At 47.9% G+C, this 24498-nt stretch overlaps 1 protein-coding gene across 4 annotated transcripts; it reads left to right on the forward strand.

Moving 5' to 3' along the window:
- Nucleotides 1–7: 7 nt before the first annotated feature.
- On the forward strand, nucleotides 8–22075 carry HEPH (hephaestin). Of its 4 annotated transcripts, none has more exons than XM_063170741.1 (21): nucleotides 8–71; nucleotides 3100–3297; nucleotides 5365–5609; nucleotides 6087–6299; nucleotides 6868–7047; nucleotides 7392–7646; nucleotides 8221–8389; nucleotides 9522–9661; nucleotides 10447–10578; nucleotides 10735–10946; nucleotides 12576–12726; nucleotides 13038–13250; nucleotides 13577–13781; nucleotides 14037–14176; nucleotides 15061–15192; nucleotides 16089–16195; nucleotides 16941–17163; nucleotides 18427–18566; nucleotides 18933–19095; nucleotides 19793–19825; nucleotides 21360–22075. In XM_063170741.1, the coding sequence occupies exons 2-21, from the start codon at nucleotides 3137–3139 to the stop codon at nucleotides 21602–21604; spliced, it is 3459 nt and encodes a 1152-aa protein (XP_063026811.1). In that variant the 5' UTR covers nucleotides 8–71; nucleotides 3100–3136; the 3' UTR covers nucleotides 21605–22075. The 4 variants fall into 4 exon arrangements, with proteins under 4 accessions (XP_063026811.1, XP_063026812.1, XP_063026810.1 ...); XM_063170742.1 differs by lacking the exon at nucleotides 8–71 and adding an exon at nucleotides 380–418; XM_063170740.1 differs by lacking the exon at nucleotides 8–71 and adding an exon at nucleotides 1915–2263.
- The last annotated feature ends 2423 nt before the right edge of the window (nucleotides 22076–24498 follow it).

Genomic DNA, 24498 nt, shown 5'->3' on the forward strand with positions numbered 1-24498 from the left:
AGCCACCGCCGCCCCCCCGGGAGGTCCCCGGGGAGCGCTCGCCCGGTGCCGCCGCCGGTCCTGCCCAGCAGGTGGGTGCTGCTGGCCGCGGCTCCGCCCGCGCTCCTGCCCGACTTCCCGGGGCTCCCCGCAACGGGAGCGAGCCCTGGGCAGGGCGGGGCGGGGCAGGCAGGTGCACGCCGCGGATCGGGCTCCGCGTGCGCGGCCGGGGCGCGGCCCGGCCCGGCAGAGGCGCTCCCGCAGGTGCGGGGCGGAGCAGCCCGGCCCGCCCTGTGGGCGGGAGCGGGCGCGGTCGGCGCTGCGGGGCCGGGCTCGGTCAGCCCGCGGAGGCAGAGCCCCTTTGTCCCTCCCGGGCTGGTCCCCGCCGGCGCTCCCGGTCCCGCTCCGCAGCCCCGCCGCGCCGCCTCCCGCTCCGCACGTAAGGGATGAGCCGTCCGTCCTCCTGCCTTCCTTCTGCTTTCCCCTCGCTCTCGGGCTGTGGTTTCCCTGCAGTCAGGTGTCGGGGAATATCCGTGCATCGTCTGCCTCGGTCAGATAGGAGTTGGATCCCACCACCCCGCCTGAAATCTGATTTCCCTTCATTCGCGATTCTTGTGCTGTCGGGGACCCGGTATAGGGCAGTCCTGGGGAGGATTCTGCTGTAAAGTATAAGATTCAGGGATGGATGTAGTATAAAACTTGAGTTGGTTTTGGTTTTCTTTCTTTTTCTTTCCTTAATCAAGGCAAATATTAATATCAACGAAAATTTGAAACCAAAAACTTCTGAAACTAATTTAGTTACTTTGACGTTGCACTTATCGAGTAAATAAATGGTGATTAGTTACAGTGAAGGGTATGTGAGCACCGACTTTGTGACATCTGCTACCTCTCCATTCAGGGATATTTTTTGCTGTTCCCTAGAATTACCCTAGGGGTGTGTGTGATGTTGGTCAAACTCTAAGCAGAGTCCAGGTGGGACTCTTGTAAAGCCTTGGGAAGGCTGTGCCAGAGACCTGTCCTTGACTCACCCATGGCAGGGCACAGCGCTGGTGGCTGTGGGTGAGCCCGATGGGCGCCATGCGGGGTTCGGGGCGGTGAGCTGGGCTCTGGCACGGCGGGTTTGTGTTCATGGGCAGCTTTCCCTCCCAGCCTGGAGAGCCGCTGCTCTGCCGTGCCGTGGTGCTGCCCGCATAGAGAGCAGTCTGCCCCCGCTGCCCGCACAGACCCCGGCCTGTCCCGGCTGCCGCCACAGACCCCGGCCTGTCCCGGCTGCCGGGCCTTGAGGAGGCCGCCCCCGGCGCCCGGAGCTGCCGCGAACTTTGCCCTGAGTTGACACGAAGGCCGCAGCTTGGGCTGAGTCAGGAGCATCCCGCTGCCCTTCCCTCGGGCTGGGTGGTGGCAGGCTGAGGGCTGCTGCTGCTGTTTCTTTCCGTATTGTTGTCACCATTGCCTTTTTCTGGTCTTCTGCCGTGTGAAACAGCACAGGTATGGCTTTCCAGGCTCCTTCCTTTGAGTCTACGTTGGCATAGAATGAGTAAAAAAAGGTGTTTTAGCTCCCTGTGAACAGCAGCAGGGAATAAGCTGAGTGGTGTGTAGGGTGGGCATGAGCTGGTGTGCTGCTGTTGTTCCCACGCTGCTGAAGCTGCTCTGAAGGGGCTGTTCTGTATCTGAGTTTTATCAGGTCTATGACCAGGAGCTGCTGGTGGAGCCACTGGAGCAGAGCTATGCTGTGTTGATGGATCCAAAGCATCTCAGATTTAGCTCTCCCTACAGCCCCCTTCTGAGAAAGGAGGGAAAGATGTCTCTGAACTTTGTCCAATTTATTGACTGTTTGGAAACAGCAATTTTTGATTGTCATTCGCTTCTGAGAATAGCACAGCATGTTTGAAAATCAAGAAGTGAAGCTTTGCAAGTGCTTAGTCCTTTGCATTGTGCTGGGGTTAAATAATGTCTGTTGGGTGTCAGATGTTAGAAGATGTTTCAAAGCAGCTCTGTGTGATGCTGTGCTGACTGAAAGCTTACAGAACTTTCAGCTTTGCTGCAGACAAACCTTATTCGTTCATGTTGCTGTTACAAAGACAGTAAGAATAAGTAATGACAGTCTCTTTATGAAAAACCTTTGCCATGGTGCTCTGTCATTGTCCCTTTCTGTATGAAAAGGATAACTGATTCTTCTGAGTTTTCTTGTTATGTCATGCTTCTCATTCTGTTGCTTTCTGTTTCTCTCTGCAGTTCTGAGTTGCTGTTGCATGTCTCAAGGGCTGTGTCTCAACAGCTTGTTTAGGTGGGGTTTGTTTGCTGGCTACATCCAACTTTGTTAAGGATATCATTGTATGAGAACTTCTGTAGTCATTTTCATGTGATTTTTAAATGCAGTTTAATCCTTCCTTATCTTTTGGTGTAATTCTACTGCCCATATTGCATCAGGTTCTCCTTCATGCAGGCAGTTCTTTGAGCCTTTATTCACAAAGTTCTTTGAGCCTTTATTCAACTGTATTTTGATTATTTCAGACAGTTTCCCCAACTATTTCCCAACTCTCTTTAGAGTATTTCTGGTGCTTAGTGCCAACAAGCTTGGTGTCAATTGGAAGTTTTATGAGTAAAACTGATCAAAATCATGGGGAAAAGAATGGAACAGAAAGGAAAAACTTTATGCAGCCTATTTGAGATATACTCCTGGATTACAGATAGCTGCTCCCTAAGAGCCATCTTTAAAGAAGTTAAAATTTAAAATTACTTCATAGTGACTAAACTGTACTTCCTCAGGTTACTTAAAATAGAGTGACCTTGGTGACAGTTTAAAGTGTACATATACCAGGACTGTTTTGTTGAGCTTTGTATCTGGACCCGTAAGATGATTTGGAATGTGAGCAATAGTGAAAAAAGGGTTAAATAAACTATTATGAGAGCAGCACATTTGGTATTGGGGGCTCATTACCAAGGCATGATCTCCATCCACCTTGTGTGTCAATTTTGTTACAGAGTGATTTCCTTCTTGAATATTTGAGTAATAATCCCAATAATACTTACACTTGATTTCTTCATACTCTCTCAAAATGTCCAGCACCTTCAAACCAAATGGTCATATCCTGTTTTTTTCTTTTTGTCTTTCCCAAACAGGTGTAGCTTCCAAAAAAACCCTGCCCTCCAGGCTGAGATGGGCTCAGTCTGGTGGCTGCTGCTCTGCATCCCCCTGCTGTCACCCACATCTGCTGGGGGTGTGATCCGAGTTTATTACCTGGGGATCCACGAGGTGAACTGGAACTATGCTCCAACAGGGAGGAATGTGCTTGCTAACCAGAGTATTGCACGTAACAGGTACAGAACTTAGTCTGGGGCTGGCTTTGAGCTGTCTTTTGATGTGGAATTTAATGCAAGTTCTGTGGGGCATCTGAGCAAGCAAGAGACACACTCCTATAGATTCTGATCTTTATGAGCTTAATGTTTAACTTGTTTTATGCTCCTGTGGTAAAACCTGTGTCAGTGGGAAAAGGGATGGTTATTCTGGAGAGCCCAGAGCCCATACACTGGAGAGAAGGGTATGGAAAGCAAACACAGAACAGAAAATGGAGCAGATGCAGAACAGATTGTTCTAAAATTGCACAGATTTTGCAATGCTCTACCCTGAAGTTTCATTTTGCTAAGTTCCAGCTGGTGATCAGCTTGTTTATCCTGAAGCATGATGACTTTTCATCTTTATATAAATGACTTCACAGAGCCAGCTTGTTTTTGTTTCGGTGGAATTTCGAGCCTTAGACTTAATGGGACTTCCTGCATGGGATTTTAGGGGCTGCTTAAAAAACAATTTTGTTTCTCTTGCGAAAGTAAATCTGGAAACTGCAATAATTGGTTCAAGTTACTGCACAAATAGTATTTTGGGTTTAGCTTTCATAACATCAAGTCTTTTTCTTTGGTTGGTGTTTTTTTGTGTGCGTGGTTTGTTTTTTTTAAAGATTTCCATAGTATTTTAAAGGCATTTGTACTTTTTTTCCTTGCTCCCATTTTCTGTGGCAAATAGCTGGTATTTTTTGACCTTCTCTCACTTCTTTATCCCTCCAAAATAACTAACACTCAGGTTCAGACACCTCCTTCAGAAACAGCACAACATTAACAGGAAGGGTGCACAGAAACATCAAGGTCTGTCAGTTTAGCACGGAAAAGTCTCTGTTCTCTGGAGATGCTGTGTAGATGTAAATAAGTACCCAGGAAACACCCCAAAATTGAGGGTTAACAAAGATGTTACTGCTGACTCCTAAAGTGGTAATGAATGCACTGGATTTTGTTTGGTTTCTCTCATTATAAATGAAGAGAAGGAAATGAAATTCAGGGCCATTGAACTTAAAAGCTATTTAAAAACTCTTGACACTGCAAACAATTAGTTAATGGGACCTGTTTGTCCAACGATTGCAGAAATGAAAGTGGCAATTCGAAAGGGATGAGATGTTGATATGATTGATAGGAGTAGTAAATTATTTCAAGGAGTTTTTTTTTGTTCAGAAGAAATGGACTGTGTGGAGAAAGAGGCACATCTGTAAAACGTCTTAAACTCTGCTGATAATGGCTGCAGGGATGACTTGGCAAAGGGCTGAACTCTGGATTGTATAGCCAGAGCCAAGCCCTGCCTGTGTTTGAATGATGAGGCCAATGTTTAGTATTTGCAGCTCCACTGTTCATTCTCTGAGATTTGCATCAGGGTTTTCCTCCCTTGCAGGGCTGCTCATGCTGGGGGTGATCAATCCCAAGGGGGAAGTGAGGGGAGTGACCTTGTCTCTCATTTAGGCTGGTTCCGGTAATACCTGGACTGTGATTCATCTCTTATCTAATAAGAATTACCCATAATGAGCAAATATGCTTGTGAGTTAAACTTTAGTGCCTGTAGGAGGTTTTAGCTCTGGAAGCTGGTTATGTGCTGGGTATGAATCTGCCTGATCCTTCTGCCACTCTGGAAGGAATTTGGAAACTGTTAAGTAGAATTTCAGACTTCAAATTTTGGCCAGGGAGCTCAGGACTCCACTCTCCCTGCCTTGTGATTTACTGCAAATGGCACAGAGGAATCAAAGTGAATTTTGAAGAGCCCAGTGAAGGCTGAAGGAGGCATGAGAAGGGCTCTCCCTGTGATACCCACATGGGGTTGTCTGGGAAGCACTGTCCTTCCCGTGTCTTGTGTGCAGGGAACAGTTCAGGGAGCACTTTGTGTGTGTTGGTGAAGAGCTGGGGTTGAGGTTGTGGCCGTGCATGGGTGGCTTAGAGCATCCCAGGGTCCTCTAATGCCAAAGCTTTCTGCTGTAGCCCAGAGAGTGGAGTGTCACCATCCCTGTGCTGCAGTATTGACCAGCTGTTGTGTGTAATGATGACTCATGGTGCCTTTCCCTTTGAATTCAACAGCCAGGCCTCAGCATTCCTGCAGTCTGGGAAGGACAGGGTGGGAAGTACCTACAAGAAAGCTGTCTACAAGCAGTACACAGACTCCACTTACACCACTGAGATCCCCAAGCCTGCCTGGCTGGGCTTCCTGGGGCCTGTCATCCGAGCAGAAGTGGGGGATACCATTCAAGTACACCTAAAAAATTTTGCTACTCGACCATATACAGTTCATCCTCATGGTGTTTTCTACAAAAAGGACTCTGAAGGTAAATGAGCTACTGCCATCATGGAGACAGATTTTTCTCACTGGGAATTTAGGAGTATGCATGAAGGAGAACTGTCCATAAAGCAACTGCATTTGGGTGTTTGGTGAAGACACCAAGCATTGGGTTAGCAGGGTCATGGGGCTGGAGTCCTGACCTGGGCCCAGATGTCTTGATTTTACAACCTCTAAAACACTGATCAGCTCTAGAGATTGTAGAGAGACTGGCTGTGGGGGCAGAGTGCAGAACTGAAGGCAAAGCAGCACTAGGCAGAATGGAAATAATCCTGCTGACTGTGTGCTGACCTGTTCACTGGGCAAGTTACCTTACAGTGGCTCTGTGCCTCAGTGCCTCTTTGAGGAAGTGATGATTAAACACTATTTCAGCCTTGGGATGGTGACTCTCAGCTCAGTATAAGGTGACATGTGTGGGCATCTTGGCTCTTCTTGAATGGATGCTGTGATTGCTCAATTGTTCTAGGATCCCTGTATCCTGATATGTCCCCCCAGGATCAGAAGAAGGATGATGCTGTTTTCCCAGGAAGGAATTACACCTATACTTGGACTGTCCCTGAAGATCACAGTCCAACTGATGATGACCCAAACTGCTTGACCTGGATCTACCACTCTCACATTGATGCTCCTAGGGACATTGCATCTGGATTAATTGGGCCTTTACTTACATGTAAAACAGGTAAAAACACCAAGAGAAAGCAGCTGAGGCCTGCATTATGAGGACCAAAATGTAAAGGTCTTGTGGTGACATGAATAAGGATAGGATGTGAAGATACTCTGTGCAGCTCCCAGCTTCAGGGGGAAATGCAGCTTGGTTAGAGAGGACAGTACCTGGGCTCTGGCTGGATTCTGGTCATTGTATTCATTGCATTCTCCTTATCCCATAGTGGTTGGGCAGGTGAGCTTGCAGGCCTCTTGATCCAAGAGAGCTGCTTGAATCCATGTTAAAAGTAAGACTCTTCTCCAGGATCTAGTTTGTGTATGAAAATCATGGTGACTGGTTGGTTCCAGTGAGAAGACTGCAGGTGTTGTAGTTGAGGTGTGCAGTGGCAGAGCAGCTTGGGAGAGAGAGCTGTATTGGCAGGGATACATTGGAAAAGGGTGAGCTGTGAGGATGGTGGGAAAGCATCTGTCTCCAGCTCAGGTGAAAAGACTCTCTCTGCTGCTGTGGTTCTCATCTCTTGCCTGATGTGTGATTTTCTGCAGGAGTGATTTTCTGCATTCATTCCTCTCTCCTTTCACCTCAGGAACGCTGACTGGCAGCTCTCAAAGGCGCTCAGATGTGGATGTTGACTTTTTTCTGATGTTCAGTGTGGTGGATGAGAACCTAAGCTGGTACCTGGATGAGAACATTGCATCATTCTGCACAGATCCTGGCTCTGTGGACAAAGAAGATGAGGAATTTCAGGAGAGCAACAAAATGCATGGTCAGTGTCACCTCTGTGAGGCCACTGTGTCTGCTGAGACACTCAGGAGTGTCAGAGCTCCAGGATCTGCTCTGAGGTCATGTGCTTAGCAAATATCTCAGGGACAGGGCAACAGTTCCAGAAAATTGAAGTATTGTTTTGGTTTCTTATCTTTGGCTTGAGTGAGCTTTTATACCCTTTGCTTTAGGAATGAGCTGTGGAGCTGGGCTCTCCAAAGCAGAAGAGGAGGAGGAGTTCTGCTTAGGTCCATCCTCCTGTTGTGTCTGTGCTGTCACCCACTGGCAGCAAGGCTCCTCTGAAGGCTCCTTTTCTGCTCTCTAATTTTGGCTTGCTTGTTTTTGCAGCTATTAATGGTTATGTGTTTGGCAACCTCCCTGAGCTGAAGATGTGTGCTGGGGATTCTGTTTCATGGTACCTCTTTGGGATGGGCAATGAGATTGATGTTCACACAGCCTACTTCCATGGAGAGACACTCAAAATCCGGGGCCACAGGACAGACGTGGCCAGCCTCTTCCCAGCCACTTTTGTCACAGCAGATATGATCCCCAGGAACCCTGGGAGATGGCTGCTGAGTTGCCAGGTCAATGATCACATACAAGGTAAGGCAGGGGGTGGATTATGTCATGGACTCTGTGTCCTCTGGTTTTGATGTACGTAATGTACAGTGTGGTAGGGAACAGTGTCTTGGGTGTGGAAAAATGTCCCTATGACATTTTTCCCTATCACCCACAAAAGAGTGGGTGATGCCTTGGACTTGATGATCTTAGAAGTCTCTTCCAACCTCATTCTGTGTGATTCTGTCTCGTAAAATTGGAGTAGGTTGGTTACTAATGTGCAGGGCAGCTTTGGTGGGGGTGACTTGTACCATGGTGTAATGTTTGATGTTGGGTGCAGCTGAAAGCTGAGATGAGGCAGTGCCTTAAGAGCTCTGGTCTCTGTAAGAGGCACTTGCATGATAGATCTGAGGACAGCAGAAGACTCCAGTCACTCTAGGTCCATACTTCCATAGCATCCAATATCTGAGGTTGGAAGTTCTGCTCACAGAACTCCTTGCTGTGGAGTTTCTCACCTTCTCCCATCCATGTGCCTGTTGGGACAGCAGAGAGGAGCTGGGACTGCCCATCAGGCTGGCTGGAGGGGCTAAGTGAGTGTCCACCTTCATGTTTTGGGCAGCTGGGATGGGGGCACTCTATGAGGTCCGGCCCTGCTCTCGGCAAGCTGCAGCCGCCAGCCTGGGAGGGAGAGTTCGGAGATACTTCATAGCTGCCAAGGAGGTGCAGTGGGACTACGGCCCCTCAGCCCTCGACCAGCTCACTGGGAAGCAGCTCACTGACCCTGACAGGTGAGTGAGAGCCTGCTGGGCTTGGGCAGGGTTTGGGGAGTCTGGCCTGCATCAGGAACACTACTTAAGAAAGTGTGGTATTTCTTTCTTTTCAAAATTCATGCCTGCTGCTCACATGGGGTGCATTTTCTGGGAAGGCAAATCAAACCCTGCTGTAGCTGGACTGCACTGAGAGCAGTACAGGTACCTTGGGGCCTTCCCAGGAGAGGACTGTGTGGCACAGCTGTACCCACAAGCAGCAGAAGTCCCAGCAGATGTACAACATGAGCTGCCACATTTGTCTCTGCGCTTCCTTTCTGTTTGCTGTGCCTAACCTAGGAACAGATTGATCTATTTGAGAAATGATTCAAAAAGCCCCTGGTGCAGCAGACACAGGGTGGCATTGCTGGCCTGCAGATGGGCCTCAGGCTGGTGTTGCTGCAGGATGCAATTTCTAGGAAATCAGATACCAGCACTTGGGTGGCAGCTCTCCATCCCATGATCAGGGCTATCAGTTGAGAGACTTCCTGTTCAGACTTTGGCTAACTGAAAGAGATTCTTCTCCTTCCCAGAGATGACGTCCCTTCCTTAGTAATCTGTGGGAGAGGATGTTCCTTATTCAGATGGAGAAGAGGAAATGTAGAGTGGTTAATTATTTACCCAATGTCATGCAGCAAACCTTGCAGACCTTAGACCTGTGAGCTGGCCTTGTAACTGCACTGCCTCTCTTGCAAGGCTTGTTACTTATATTTGGTGAGGGTGGTAGTGGAGGAAATAAATACCTTTACAGCTGTTTATTTTATTTGGGAATGGGGCTGTCCCCAGCTTCTGAAGAGGTTGGAGTTCTAGCACTGCCTGCCCACTGACTGCACTGCAGTTTTGTTCATTCCTTCACACATCTTGTGTAGTGATGTTGATCTCACCTGGGAGAGGGCTTTGTGCTACAGGTGCTCCCTGAACACACGCACAGGTGATGAGTCTGTAAGAGCAAAAAAGCTTTGTAGAATCAAAGCTGTGCTTGTTCCAAACTAGAGATGCTGTCCTTGTCTGAAATACTGCTTGATTTGGAGATGGTGATGGCCTTGCCAGTGGGAGCAGGGGAGCAGGGCTCACTGTTCTGTGACATGGCCTGACATTTGCTTTTTGCATTTAGTCCTGCTGAGCAGTATTTCCAGCGCAGCCTCTACCGCATTGGGGGCGTCTATTGGAAGGCAAAGTATGTGGAGTACACTGATGAGAGCTTTCGAGAGGAAAAGCAGCAAGCAGAAGAGGAGAAACACCTTGGAATACTTGGTGAGAATCCTCCAGGAATACAAATCGTCTGTCTGAAGGGTGCTGATGGTGGGACTGCCAGGTGGCTGTGCCTGCCTGCTCATTTTGGGGGGCAGGGAGGGGCACAAGAGCTGCTTCACAACAGTCACAGCTGAGCAAGGCAAGGTGCGGGGTGGTAGAATGGACAGAATCACTTCAGGGGTCATTCTGAAGGTGTTCTAGAGGTAAAAGTGAGGGATACAGTACAGTTAGTGTGACTAGAGCTAAACAGATCACAGCAGTAGCTCCTGGTTATGTGTTTTTGACTGAGCCCCCTTCAAGGCATGCTGCAAACCCCATGTTCTCACAGAGAGCTTTCTCTCCTGGATGGGTGCTCAGGGGCAGGCAAGGTGAAGGCTCATAGCTCCTTTCTGGCTTGTTGGGTTGTGAGCTTACAGACTCTGGTGGGCTTGGAGCATCTCACACCTCTGAAGCACGTGTTTTGGGTGGCTGAGGGGGCCATATATGGGTGGAGGAGAGACATGGGCTGATCCTGAGGGCATTCCAGCACATCTGCCTATTCTGTTACTTCCCTGTATGAAGGTGTGATGCCTCTCTGAGGTCTCCTGTGCACCCAGACTGCTTTCAGACAATCCCTGCCAGCCCCTGCTCCCATTGAGCTCCCTTCAGCAGCAACAAGGCCAGACCATCTGTTGCCTCTCATTTTTGGCCCTGCAGCTTGGAGGAAGGTGCCCTGTTTGCTTTGGTTTGTCTGATGGCCTGGGGAAGTGCTCTGTTGCTGATGTGCTCTCCCTGCTCTATTCTAGGTCCGGTGATCAAAGCTGAAGTTGGTGACACCATCCTGGTGACGTTTTTTAACAAAGCCTCCTGGCCCTTCAGCATCCATCCACATGGAGTGTCCTATGGGAAGGCATCAGAGGGGATGTGGTACCATGATGGTTGGTGGATCCCTTTCCTTGAGTACCCCCCATCAGAGGTGCTGGGTGTTTGGTTGACAGGAATGAAGTAGAGTCTGCTCTGAAAGTAGCTGCTGAGACAGTGTAACTGAATTTGTGCAGGGACTTGGGAATAATCCTGTAATCCCTGTTTTAAAGGCCTGTCCCAGAATGGGGTTTCTGTGGCACCACTGCACAACTTCACCTACCACTGGACTGTGCCAAGGCACGTGGGGCCCACATCCAGTGACCCTCCCTGCCTCACCTGGATGTACAGCTCAGCTGCAAACCCCGTCAAAGACTCCAGCTCAGGCTTAGTGGGGCCTCTGCTCATCTGCAAGGCAGGCACTCTGGATGACAACAACAAGCAGGTAAAGGGGTTTTCCTGCCCTGTTCATATCAGGGTTTTGCTTTCATGTAGAGAAAGGAAGCATCAGCAAAACATTAGGGAGCATATTAAAAACAAATGTGCAGTAGTGTGAGTCCAGGAGAGTCAAATCAAGGCCTTGTTTTTGGCCAAGTTGATGCTGGTACAGCTGGTATCAGCTTTTTCCAGGCAAGTAGTGTTCTGGGAAAGGCCAGTAGTGTTCTGGGCTCTCAAGAGCTGCCCTCAAAACCGTTCCTGAGCTCTGCTTTTAATTCGCAGATAAACTTGGCTAAAGAACTGTATCTTGGAGCAGTTACTTTATCTCTTGCCCTGAGGCTTGTGTAGCAGGCTTTCAGAGAGGCACGTTTTGTAGTCCCAGAAACACTGAAAAGGCATTTTGCTTACAGGTGTTCTGCTTGGGTGATACAATGCTTTGAGCTTTGGGTGAGCCTCATTTATTCTGCCAGAGAAGTTAATTTTCAAGCAGAGCTGGCTACAAAAAAACATGTGAAAGTCCATGTCAGTCTTATGCTTTTGATGGAGCGGTGAAACCTCAAGGCAGCAGAACTTCCTCTCGGAATTTCACTCAGATTTCCTGGCAGTAAATCTAGGGAAGACAGTAAATTGATATGCCTGAGGAGGTACCAGACAGAGGAGGCGAGCTTTGTTCTAAAAGACAGCAGATGGCAAATCAAACCCCAACTGCTGTCCTGCAGTGTGGCTCAGGGACTGGTGACAGATCTGAGGACTGCTGTCCTCAGAGCCTTCCTGGGGGAGCTCACAGTCAGTGGGGACACCGTGTGACTAAATCAGGAGTGCAGAAGAAATCAATGTGCACCCAAGGTGGAAATGTGGGTCTGCTGAGCAGAGAGGATTGGGAATATATACAGCCCTTGAGGTGAAGGAACTGTGATAATGATAAACATGGACAGGTATTGGAAGCTTCTCAGCAGAAGAGACAGACCCTTGTGAATGTAAGACAGAGAAATCACCTGGAGTGACAATTCTGGCTCCACAATCTCAGGCAAACCTTTAATGACTTGTGGAAGGTGCATGGCCATTCTGCTGTACCCATGTGCTGCAGCCTGGGAATGGCTCACCTTCTCAGCAGGCTGGCTGCCTGTGTGCTGCTGGGGACAGTGACACCAGCAGGAGAGTCTGGACACCATCAGAGTGTTCTTTTAGTGGGGAAACACCATGATTTGGAGTGCATTTCTTAGGAGAATTAACACTCACGTATTTAGGGTAATTAAAAAATCCCCCAATCCAGGCCTGTGATAGGAGGCAGGAGGGGTGTGGTGTGGTCATCAGCCTGCCTTGTGTCTGGGCTCTGGTCTTGGGACTGGTTTGGACAGACAGGTGTAGGGGAGGAAGGGGACACAGACACTAACTTCATGGCCTTGACTGAGTTTTGTTCATTTTATTCATGTGAAATATAATGGAAAATGCACAAGTGATGCCTTTTGTGAAATAAAAGAGGAATGTTCAACATGAGTAAAGTGACAGAGTCCTGTCCCTCAATAAGCCATGTTTTAAAATAAAGGAGAATACAAGACCCAAGCAAAAGAGATTTATCTCTAAGGATACTTAATTGTTGCATTTTAAAAGTTAACAACCATCATTGTAATTATAGAAAGGGATCGACAAAGAATTTTATCTTCTCTTCAACGTGTTTGACGAGAACCTCAGCTGGTATTTAAATGCCAACATAAAGTACTACTTGAGGATGGAAGAGACAGCTGTGGAAAAGGATAATGACTTTGAGGAATCCAACAGGATGCATGGTATGGTTGGATGCTGCTCTCTGACAGCAGGGATGAAGCTGCAAAGCATGGGCTGATGTTCACCTAAAGGCTGAGCTGGGGGCTGGAAGGGCTGTGTGATGTTGGCCTGGAATCAAGCCAGGCTGGAGGCACCAGGAGAGACATGGACAAGCAGCACAGCTGTCTGGAGAAGTGTGCTCTCAGTGTACCCAGGGGTGAATTACAAACAAGTTACCTTTCTTCTGACTGGCAGGCCTGTCCTGCAAGGTGTATGCTCAAAATCTCCTGGCTGACACCTGCCTGCAGAGAGTTAATTGCTTTCTCCTTTCCAGCCATCAATGGACTTATGTTTGGTAACTTGCCTGGGCTGGACGTGTGTGAAGGAGACAGAGTGTCCTGGCACCTCCTGGGCTTGGGCAGCGAGGCAGACGTCCATGGAGCTGTGTTCCAGGGCAACACCCTGCAGATCAACGGCATGCGGAGAGATTCAGCCAATCTGTTCCCACACACGTTTGCCACTGCTTTCATGCAGCCTGATCACAGTGGTGAGTGCCTGCACAGCTGACTGGGCAGATGGAAGAGTCTCCCATTGTGGTATTTGCTCCTGTGACAGATTGTCTAGCATGGTATGAACTCTTACAGGGTCAGCTCTGCTACAGGTTCTTACTGTGTAGGAAAGCTTCCTGAGATGATGTTTGTGTAGCACTTTGTTGTGCCATTCCTGCTTGATTTCTCCAGTGACTCCTTTTAACCTTGGCCTGTGGCAACCAAGCTCCCTAAGCAGCGCAGAGATAGACCAAGCACATACTGACACCGGTCTGCTGGAATCTTCAAAAGCAACTGATTTCCTTGTTCATCCTGCCTCCCCCAGGGACTTTTGAGATCTACTGCCAGACGAGCAATCACTACCAGTCTGGGATGAGGCAGCAGTACAGCGTTTCCAGGTGTGGCAGGACGGGCCCTGCCCATCTCTACAGGGGCGTGAGGACGTTCTACATCGCGGCCGAGGAGCTGCTCTGGGACTACGCGCCCGACCGCAGCTGGGAGAGGGAGCGCCACAACCACTCTGCTCAGAGGTAGAGCCCACCCTCTGGGGAAGCCTCTGCCAGTGGCCCAGCTGACCCTGGTGGAGCCTCTTGGGTGTCTTTGCCACCCTGTGTGACCTGGTGCACGTGCTGGTGGGAGCGCAGCCCTCCATGTCATTATGCTCACGTTTGCCACCCAGGCTGGCTCTGGGAAGCCCCTTCAGCTTGTGAACCCCCTGACACAAGTTAGTTATTTGTTCCCCATGAGGTTTTGGTTTATCTCAGCACTTGTTTTGCATTTCCCAGCTATGCTGATGTGTTTCTGAGCAACGAGAATGGACTGCTGGGCTCCAGGTACAAGAAAGCAGTTTACAGGGAGTACACAGATGGCACTTTCCAAATCCCCAAGGCCAGGATGAGTGGTGAAGAGCACCTAGGGATACTGGGTAAGGATTTGTGCACAGGGTTCACCTTCCTCTCACACAGAAATGGGAGTGGGGCTCTAAAGCTGCAGTGGCTCACAGCTGTAATCTGAAGGCTCACTGGATATTTAGGCATCTGCTGTGTCAGTGCAGAGAAATTGGGGCTGTCTCCTATTCACATCTGCCACCTTGGAGACAGCAGTTAGAGGAGTCCTGTGCACAGCTTCTAGGAAAGTCTGGGCTTTTCCACTTGCCTTTGCACCAGTGTTCTGTCATGGCTTGGGCAAAGCATGTTTCACAGCTGCATGTCTCTGACTATGGGACAGAAACAACCACTGACTTCTGGACAGGGGTCTGAGAAATAGAGGGGGAAATCTGTAGCTGTGAAAAATGCTTCTGGGGCAAGAGCTGGCAGCCTTGGTAAGTGGAGGAGCATTTTGTACTGACTAGTGGAGCTTTGTGGAGACAGAACTCTGAGTTATGAACCCAAGGCTGTAAATGGTGTCAGGGCAGCATCTGCAACTCAAAATAGGCTGCAGCTCTGATTTGTGACACTGTCAGGCTCAGTTGAATATTGCCACATATTTTGAAACTGATAGCAGTGGGTGATCAAGATGTGACATTTAGCATAGCAGTATTCAGAAATCAAGCCTTAGCTGTGCTGGCCCCATTTAAGATATGTAACCACCTTCATTGTCCTCTTTATGAAAATCAGTCTGGTTTCCTAAGACTTGGGTTGGGACTAACATCCAATTCTCTTTTTGGGAGGTAGCAAAGAGAAAGGGGAGCATCATAAATATTATAAGGTAATATTTCTGGGAAGAAGATGTTGAGAGAGGGGTGGGAATATCCCAGGAGATGTGCTGATGGATTTTGCTGGTCTCAGAGCTCACTCTTGCTGTCTCAAGGCCCTTTTCTGTGGGCGGAGGTGGGCGACATTGTCAACGTCGTGTTCAAGAACAACGCCTCACGACCCTACTCCATCCATGCACACGGGGTGCTGGAGCAGCAGGCTGGACACCCCCAGGTGGCAAACCCTGGTAGGTCCCTTCTCTAGCTGCATTCCTGTGTGGGCTCACTCACACTGCTGATTTTATCCCAGAGCCACACTGGTTTCCTTCAGCAGCCTCAGATGTCCTGGTTTTGTTACAGTAGAGTGCTGGGACTGGGCAGTAACTGGTTTTTCAGGTCCAGCACAGTTTGTGGTACCATTTGTGTAGGGGTGGCAGTCCTCTGGGACATGGGTAGGACATTCTGTGTGCAGCCTTATCCCCCCACACTGAGTGTGGTCTGTCTGTGGGAAGGGGAGGGTGATGGCAGGTGACAGCTCAGCCACTCCTGGGATGGGGGAGTCTCTTCTTTGGGATGCATGAGCACAAAATATGAAAATGGGATGAAATGGGAGAAATGCACAATTGCTTGCTGGGATCTGACTGAAATGGCCACTTTGTCTCATGATCCAGATACCAGTGTATTTAATTTTTGGTCCCCTCCAGCTTGCACAAACTGTCCAAGCCACAGTCAGGCTGTCAGCCAGATCCTGTCTTTGTGAAATGAGCTGTTAATATGAAAAACTGATGATTTTAAACCCCAATTTGAATCAGCATCATAAATTCATTTCAAAGAGAAGAAAGATTATCTTAAGCCCCATCTGAATGAGCTTCCATGGTCATTTCCATGGTCAAGTCCAGTCTCAAAAGCAGATAAACCTATATTGTGCTGGTACCAGACAGTGTTTACATCCTGTGACCCCTTGGTCTTGCTCTGAGAGGGGATCTTCCAGCCTGCTTTGTGTTTGGGTGAGGCAGATGCAATATCTGGCAAATACAGAATTGAATTTGGGCTTTGGAGACAGGTTTTTCTTTTTCCATTTGGTTTTGCTGCTGCCTGATGAGTGGGTGTGTCATGGGGTGTGTGATGCTGCTCTGTCCCTCAGGTGACATTGTGACCTACCGCTGGGAAGTTCCTGAGAGAGCTGGGCCAGGGCCAAATGATTCAGCCTGTGTGCCTTGGATCTACTACTCTGCAGTGGACCCAGTAAAGGTAAAATAAAAGTTATAGCCAGAAAAGCATAATTAGATCAACTTTTTACCCTGTTTAGAAAACAATGTGAGTTGGGTACAATTTAGAGATTGGCCCAGGTAAGAGGTGGAAGAATCACCTGGTAACATGTCCAGCCTTCTCCATGGAGAGGAAATCATCTGAATTTTCCTGATGTCTGTCCTTATTTTTTCCTAACAAACCTTCATAAAACAATTCCATCGTCTCTCCTAGCTACTAACCTCCCTCCAGTTATTTGTAGGCTTTTAGAACATCTCCCAGTTGATCATGGTTTGTACTGGTGAGAGCCATAGGGCTAATCTACAAAAGGCAGAAATTGTCCAAAATAAACCTCATGAATAAAGCAGGCAGATTTGACCATTGCTAGTAGTGTCATAGCACTAATTTCACAGGGCAGCAACCTGGAGGGTCCTGCAGTAAACCATCACATTCAACCCAGAAATAATGGCCTTTTTATCTCGAGTTGCAGATGTTTTTGCAGTCACCAAGTGCAAAATACTTTGATACCATCCATATTTATGACTTTTGGATTTGCATTTATAAGAGCACGTACAATTCCTGTTCCTGTGCTTCAGTGACTGATGCTCTCCAACAAGAATACTTGTACAGCAGCACTGGTTGTTTTAAGTGGGGTGATGGGGGAGTGGAAAACAATTGCTGAAAGGCAAAGAACTGCATAAAAGAGGGTGAGAAGGTCCCTGGCTCAGCTCTCCTTCCTTCTGCTCAGGACATGTACAGTGGGCTGATCGGGCCCCTGAAGGTCTGCCGGAGAGGGGCCCTGCGCTCCAGTGGGAGCAGGAAGGATGTGAAGAGAGAGTTTGCTCTGCTCTTCCTGGTTTTTGATGAAAATCAGTCCTGGTACTTGGAGGAGAATGTGGAACGTTTCAGTAAGGGAAATCACAAGATCAACCTGCTGGATGAGAAATTTGTGGAAAGCAACAAAATGCACGGTAATGTTGGTGTTGATTCTGCAACCTCTCTAAGTAGGGAGTCTGACTTGTGGTGAATGTCCTCATCCTTTCCCATTATCAGTGGCACAGACAGAACTAAACTGTCTGTTCTCAATATTGCAGCACACCTACAGCCCTCATCTTTGATCTGCAGTGAAGGCTGATCATTGTGGCTGTCTCTGTAAGGAGGAACAGCAACATCCAAGCCAGAGAGGTTAATCTCTGATGTGTCTGAGTGACTCAGAAAAGGAAATAAAATCAAACATGAAATTAACTTGTCAGACAAATTTAATTCTGTTTGTCTCAGGGACCATCAGAGTATGTTAGGCTTCAAATTAATTTTCTGAGCTGTGTGGCTGCAAGATGTGGCTCAGTTGTTTTAGCTGTTTTAGGTTATTTCTACCATAGAAGGATGAACACATTTGTTTAAATTAGCATGTTGTTTATGTTAGTTTATCTCCATATTATATCAAAGATAACCTCAGCAAAACAGGTCCCTTGACAGTTGTGGAAATAAGAATAGTGAGGAGTTGCATTTTGTGTACTGTCATTACTCCTGGTTTTGTATGGGAGATAAAGACTCCAAATACACATCCATGAAGGTGTAATTGTTAACCCTGTATTACAGCTAGCAGAACCACCATGCTGAACTTGGATACTTCTTTTAGGCTGCACAAATTATCCAGGTCAGACCTGGGAGTAAAAACCTGGTGCTCTGCCCTCAGATCCTGCCTCTTTCCATCTTACTCCCTCTGTTGTCATCTGAGCATGAAAGTCTCCATGTGTGTGCCATAGCAGTCAGCTCACTCACTGTTTTGATGTCTTTCCTGTGTGTGCAGTCACAGCAGAATTCCTTCTTGAGAAAGTAGGTAAATCCTACCCACTGGCAGGATTTACCCCTTTTCAGTGTTCATCAAGGAAATTGCTCAGACATTTATGTGCATGTAGATATATACACACATTTCTCCATCATTGGGCTGTAAATGCCATTTTTATGCATTTTGACTTGTAGAAGCAACCACTACTGGCTGACTGCAGGTTTTCAGCAAAGGTAATTTTTGAGATTTATTTGAACTGAGCTACAGCATGGCCTTGAGTGCCAGTGACTTGTCTGTGAGCAGGGAGCATAAGTAGCTGAGCTGGGGGACACTACTGCTGGTACACTGGGTGCTGTATGAGCTTTGTAGCTTCTAATTTGTGCAGCACCCATACAATTTCACTGACAGCTGACAGCCTTTTCCCCTCTGTGTCATTCCCTCACAGCAATCAATGGCAGGCTCTATGCCACCTTGCCTGGGCTGACCATGCATGAGGGAGAGAGGGTGAACTGGTACCTGCTGGGAATGGGTCACGAGGTTGATGTCCACACAGTCCATTTTCATGCTGAGACCTTCATATACAAGGTAAGAATATCTGCTGATGGTAAAGCAGATACTGATCACTGATACCAGCACTTCTACTTGTCTCTGTGTTTGAATGTATTTTAATGAGACTGCTGAAGCTCCACCCAGCTAGGGAAAGGATGTGGTTTTACACATCCCAGTCTGACTCCCTGAGCCTTTGTTGTGCTGAGATGTCCAGTTTAATCCTTGTTAGTGTTAGGCATTACAAGACTGTTTGCTTTCCAAGCTGGAGGCCTGGAGCTGCTTTTTGAAAGCTTTGGGGTTTTTTGAACATTAAAAAGCTGAAGTCCCCAGCAACACTGGCAGAATTTTCTTCCTGAGAAGATGCATTGAGCTTTGCTGCTAATGGCCTCCCTTTTCTGACAGAATGGCAAAAGCTACAGAGCAGATGTTGTGGATCTGTTCCCTGGGACCTTTGAAATGGTGGAGATGCTGGTTGGGAACCCTGGGACGTGGCTGCTTCACTGTCATGTGTCTGACCATATCCATGCTGGCATGGAGATCCTCTTCACTGTCCTGCCTAGAGGAGGTAGGGAGCTGTCACTGTGAAACATCCAGCAGCACTTCTGCTACTGCTGTGGAATTCTGAGTGTTTGTATCTCAACTCTCTCACATACTATAAAAAGCCAGTTAATGGAGCAGATAATTACTTAAGTGTTATTAAATTATGATATTCCCTTTAAATATGTTAATACCTGGAGCTGGAGTTAAAACAAATTGTTTTCTGGAGTTTACCTGTGTTGTTATTCTGAGTTTGATTTTTAGTTTGTGTGTGAAATGCTGTGTTCAGCTCTCAGCCAGTAACTGCTGTTACTGAGAACTGGGAGGTGCTCAGAGGTGAGTGACCCTCAGTACTGGAGCCCACATGGTGATGTGGTTTTAGATCTTATCACCAAAACATGTGAATGCCCCAGTGAATGCCCCAGTGTTTTAGCTGTAGGTGACCAGTGCCTGCCCAGTGTCAGGGCCATCTCTGGTTCTCCCTCAGCACTTTTCCTTCTGAAGGATGGAAAGGGTTGTGCACTGCAACTGGGGCTGCCTCTGGAGCAGGTGATAGAAAAATTCTCATGTCATGTATAGAGGGAAAATATGGGCAGGACAAAGGACAGCCTGCTAGTCCTGGAAAACCATGCTGCCTCTGGATTTGACTCTTGCCAGATGTGCCTTGTTCTGGGCTTTTCCTGTTCAGCCCAACACCTTCTCACCCTCCTTTTGTTTCCTTTCAGAGTCAGAGCTGGAAGACATCACTGCCACCCCAGGTATGGTGTGTACAGCCCTGCCAAGCTCTGTCTGTGGGAAGGGGAGAGGGGAATCCCTGAGCAACACAGAGGTTTGGGTCAGTGTAAGGGGAGGGAGGGACACACAGCACCCACAGCCTCTACTCTGCCAGCCTGGCATGTCCTTGGTGTGAAGCCTTGCTTCAGTAGATAACAGGGAGGGCACCAGTCTGTCCTCTGGTGATAGAAATAAGGGAGTTGGGCTGGTTGGGTTTGTTTGCCTGTGTTAGGTGGGAAAGATTGATGACCTCACACCCTGTTGTGCCTGCTATGGATCTGAATGGATTCAGATTCAGAGTCTGAGCTTAGGTACTGGCAGAGATTTGGAGCAGGGTGCCTGGGATGGGTTGTCTTCCCTCTTTGCACTGTCAGTGACCCTGTGGTTTAGGAAAGTTTCACAATGATCTCTCCAAGCTGAAGGGATGGAGTCAGCATGCAAACAAGCACATCTGCCTTCTGCTCTGATGTTCCCCTGAGAAAAGAGCCCAAGCATGTGCCTGGAGTTTTTTGAATGTTTTAAAGAACAGATGTGAAAGGCATTTGGTTGAGCAGCACAGGGAGAAGGGGAGTAGTAGATATGATGCCCTTGAAATTTTCTGTGGTAGAAGTCTGAGTAATGTTCACTGGTGGTTTATTTTCCTGATTTTTCATCTTTCTTCACAACTCCATTTTTCAGCTGCTGTGAGGAAATTCAGCTGAGCTGATTTGAGAGCCAGTTCAGGCCAGCTGCAAATGCAGCCACTTACCTTCAACTCAGACTTTCTCCACTGTTATTTTCTCCCAACGTTTTCTTCACTCAAAATGGACAAACCAGAAGAGGAAATATGTGAGAGCAGTGGTGGCCATATATTAAACAATTTGGTTTCATACCATAAACAGATATCAGCTTGTGTGTGCTCACCAGGCAGAAACCTTGGCCAACAGTTGTTGCCTGAGCAGACAGCCCTTTTTCTTAGGAGGTGGCTGCTACCTCTGTGGAGGCACAAGCAAGCTCAGGTGACTCAGCATGGGCATGGCTGTGTGAGTGCACTCAGGGGTGTGTAGGACAGCAGCCATGGGCACAGGGAGCAGCTTGCAGCAGCCCCAGCCTGGACACGTGTTCTCATCTCTGGGCTGGGCACTGCAGTGGCTGACTGGGCCTGGACACCTCTGAGACACTGTCAGGTTCTGGGGTGGAGCAGGTTGGGGAGGGAACCATCCATCTCAAACCTCTGTGTGGGCTCAGGGATGAGGGTCTGACAATGGATGGCACTGGGGCCTCCTTTGAATCATTGAATAATTCAGTTTGTAAAAGACCTCCAAAATAATTGAGTACAGCCATGAACTCTGCACTGTCCTGTCTACCACTGAAACATGTCTCTAAGCTCCATATCTACACATCTTTTGAACATTTCCAGGGTTGGTGATTCCACTACTTTGCATGTTTTTCTTAATGCTCCTTTGTTGCATTTCTTGCAACCTTTCATTTCTAGTATTGTTGGCTGTTGTTGCAAATACCTTTCTGTTTGTCTCTCAGGGTTGGCACTTGAGGATGAGGATGGGTCCCAGAAGGTGATGCTGTTTGGATCTAAGGTGACCCAAGGACAAATAGAGGCCACAGTCATCTCTCTGGCTGTTGTGGGAGTGCTGCTGCTCGTGGCTGCTGGTGTGCTCCTGGGAGCAGTCATCCATCTGGAGAGGCAGAGGAGGCTACGGCGCAATCGCAGATCCATCCTGGATGATGGGTTCAAACTCATGTCTCAAAAGAATTCTGGGCTCTGAAAGCCATGTACAAACACTGGGCTGTGTGCTTGGAGCTGGGCTGGATCCTTGTCCACAGCAAAGATTTCGGGGCCTCATTTCAATTGTGCACTGTGCTTCTAGAAGCTGAGGAGGGAAAGCTGGAGCCCTGACCTCTGCATATATTCTCCTCAGCCCTCTCCTCAGCCATCTCTCTCCAGGAGAGATCCAAGGGCACTTTGAACTGACTGAAGACAAAGAATGTTTAGAAAAGCTCCTTCTGGAATACTCTCCTTCCCCAAGGAAGAGAGGGGACATTTTCTTCTCTCCAGAACAGCTCCAATTGGTCTTTCCTAGCAGAATAGCTTAGGCCAGTCTTGCTTCATTGCCAGAACTGAGTTGGGAATTGTTTCCCAAGAAACTGTGAACCATTAATGTAATTAATTTGAAGGAGAGAAAGATAATATTTTGAATTTTGTGAATCAATGAAGAATACAGAAAAGAGATTGTTAATTTAGAGTTGGATTGCTGTTTTTGATGAGTAAGTGGGCAGACACAAATTCAGGGCACTGCATACCACTGTGAGAACCCCATCAAGGACCATGGTGAGCTGTGCCTCACTGTCAGCCTTGCTGTGACACGTCCTTTTGCTCTTTGCTGGGGGTGGGTGGTGGGACCAGAGTTCTGTAGCTCACCTGTGGGCTGTGGTAGACATCCTCCAGCATCAGTGTGCCCACACATCACCATAACATCCTCCTGGGCCCTCCTGGGCCCATCCAGTACTGGGCCCTTCCCTGTAAATACCTGTCCAGCTCCCTCCCCTGAATCCCCATTACCCAAATGGATGCAGGTTAGTGCCTCCATATTTCTGTGCCTGGTTTTAAAATGGAAAGAGCATAAAAGCAATCTGTTCTGGGTGGCTTTCAGAGGCAATTAAAGCAGCTAAGTGGCTCTAATTACAAGGGCCTGCTGAGGGCTCCTTAGGTATAACAGCACCATTTTCTTCAGAACAGTGGTTATCACATACATAATCATGTTCAATTCATATCAAGCCCCTGCATATTTCCAGCTGCCTTTTCCTTTGGCAGTGAGGACAAAGCTCATTCTTTTTCTTTCATTACACTTCATTAAGTCTGGTGAGGGGCTGGAAGGCTGTTGAATACTCTGAATATGGATGAACTTTGCTCAGATTCAAGGCTGGTTCACTTGCCACTGCAAACCAGAGATTTCCAAACCCATCAGTTGCAGGGAATTTTAGAAGCTATGACATGAGAAATAAGAATGAAGAAAGAAGCTTTTATTTTATATTTCACCCCTTGACTTGTTAAAAAATAGATCAAAAATGTTTTGGGCTTGAACTGAGACAAAGGAGTGAGTTTGAATGTATTCCCTTGCTTCAGGGCAGCAGAACAGGGAGATTGCCCTTCCTGCAGCTCTGCAGCCTGGGCTTTGGGTGCTGGCCCCAAGCAGGGCAGCAGAGGGTTAGGAGCTGGATTATGCACGTTCCATAAACAGCAGGCTGCCAAAATTCCTCCAGTGTAATGTTTTATGGGCCAAGTGGAGCATCAGTGGCAGAGGTGTCCTCTCCAGCAGGGGTTGTGAGGAACATTGGTGGGGGCAGGCTCTGGAGAAGCCTGTGATGTGAGGGCTGTGTCCTGTGAGCACCAATTCCTCCTCAAACTGAGAAGACTCAAGGGAAAGCTTTGGGCAAAACAGAAACACATAAATTGCTTGGTGATCCAGACTGGCCGTGCAGCCTGTTTGCAATTTTGTTGGCATAGCAGTTATAGGAATGATGGCAAGTCTGGAGTGATGTGCTCACAGACTGCCTGGGGAGAGGAATTTTGGCACAACAGTTGCCAAAACAAGGGGATCTGCAAGGTAAAATCAGAGGATGGATCTGAGCAGAAGAAAAAGCTGCATCTGGTGTGTTCATATGTGGAGTCTGGGATGTGGGATGCAGGAATAAGGCAGTGTGCTCACACGAGGTACCAGACCTGCTGCAGCACTTGGAAACAATCAATAAATTCAGTCACAGACTGTTCTGGGATGTGAGAAGAGCAGGACTGGGCATGAGATTGATCAAACAACTGTTGCTGAAATTAGCATTTATGGTGTTAAAAATCAAAGCCAGCCTGTCTTGGAAATCAATTTGTTTGTTAATTTGCTCTTATTTTGGGTAAGTAAATATGTTGCTCACCAGGTGCTTTGTAAACCTAATATCCTTTGGTGTTCTTGAGAGACAGGTTTCATTCTGCATTCTTTAACTGTGGGAAGGATGGGTGAGATGAAACAGTCATCTATCCCTGAGGACACACAAGGAAACAGTAAAGGAGGAGTTCAGGCTGTTGGAAGAAGGTGTGGGCAGGGAACTTGCTGTGTGAGAGAGTTCAGTGCATGCTCTGCATGTCTGGTAGGCACAGGAGAGAGAAGTACTCTCTTATTCAGTGTCATCAAATATAACAAAGAAGTTGTCTTACTTTGTGTGTGTCAGTATGGGAAGCTTTGCAGTCTGTCACTGTAAGGAGCTGACAGAAACCCAGCCTGTAGGACCTCCTTACTGGATCCTCATTTTTCATATTTAGGTTTTTTTCTTTTTTTCCAAGGAAATGTTTCCTTTTTAGAGGCAAGTAAAGAGTAGCCATCTTCTTTGGATCAGGCTGCCCTGCTTGGTGAGAAGCAAACAAGCCCAAAGCAAAGCTGGGGGTGGAAGTGAGCGCAGTGTGTCCCTGCCTGCCCGTGGGCTCCTGCTGCTGGGACTGCAGTGGCTCTGTGAGGGAATGGGGCTGGCAGTGGGACAGTTCTGTTCCCCATGTCACTGCCAAATGTAGGAAGGTCTAAAGCAAAATATAACATGCAGGAGAGGCCACTGGTGTGGGTGCTTTGGAGTGTCAGTCCCTCTAAGTTTGGTGTTCCCTCCCATCCTTTTGAAAATT

This window comes from Melospiza melodia, chromosome 16, assembly GCF_035770615.1.
Source record: "Melospiza melodia melodia isolate bMelMel2 chromosome 16, bMelMel2.pri, whole genome shotgun sequence".
NCBI lineage: Eukaryota > Metazoa > Chordata > Aves > Passeriformes > Passerellidae > Melospiza > Melospiza melodia.

Bases quoted from the DNA above. Each gene is read 5' to 3' on its own strand.
- HEPH (XM_063170740.1), top strand. From the start codon at position 2,169: ATGTCATGCTTCTCATTCTGTTGCTTTCTGTTTCTCTCTGCAGTTCTG. The intron at 13,251-13,576 runs GTGAGTGCCTGC...TGCCTCCCCCAG, and splicing joins CATGCAGCCTGATCACAGTG to GGACTTTTGAGATCTACTGC. The intron at 19,826-21,359 runs GTATGGTGTGTA...TTTGTCTCTCAG, and splicing joins AGACATCACTGCCACCCCAG to GGTTGGCACTTGAGGATGAG.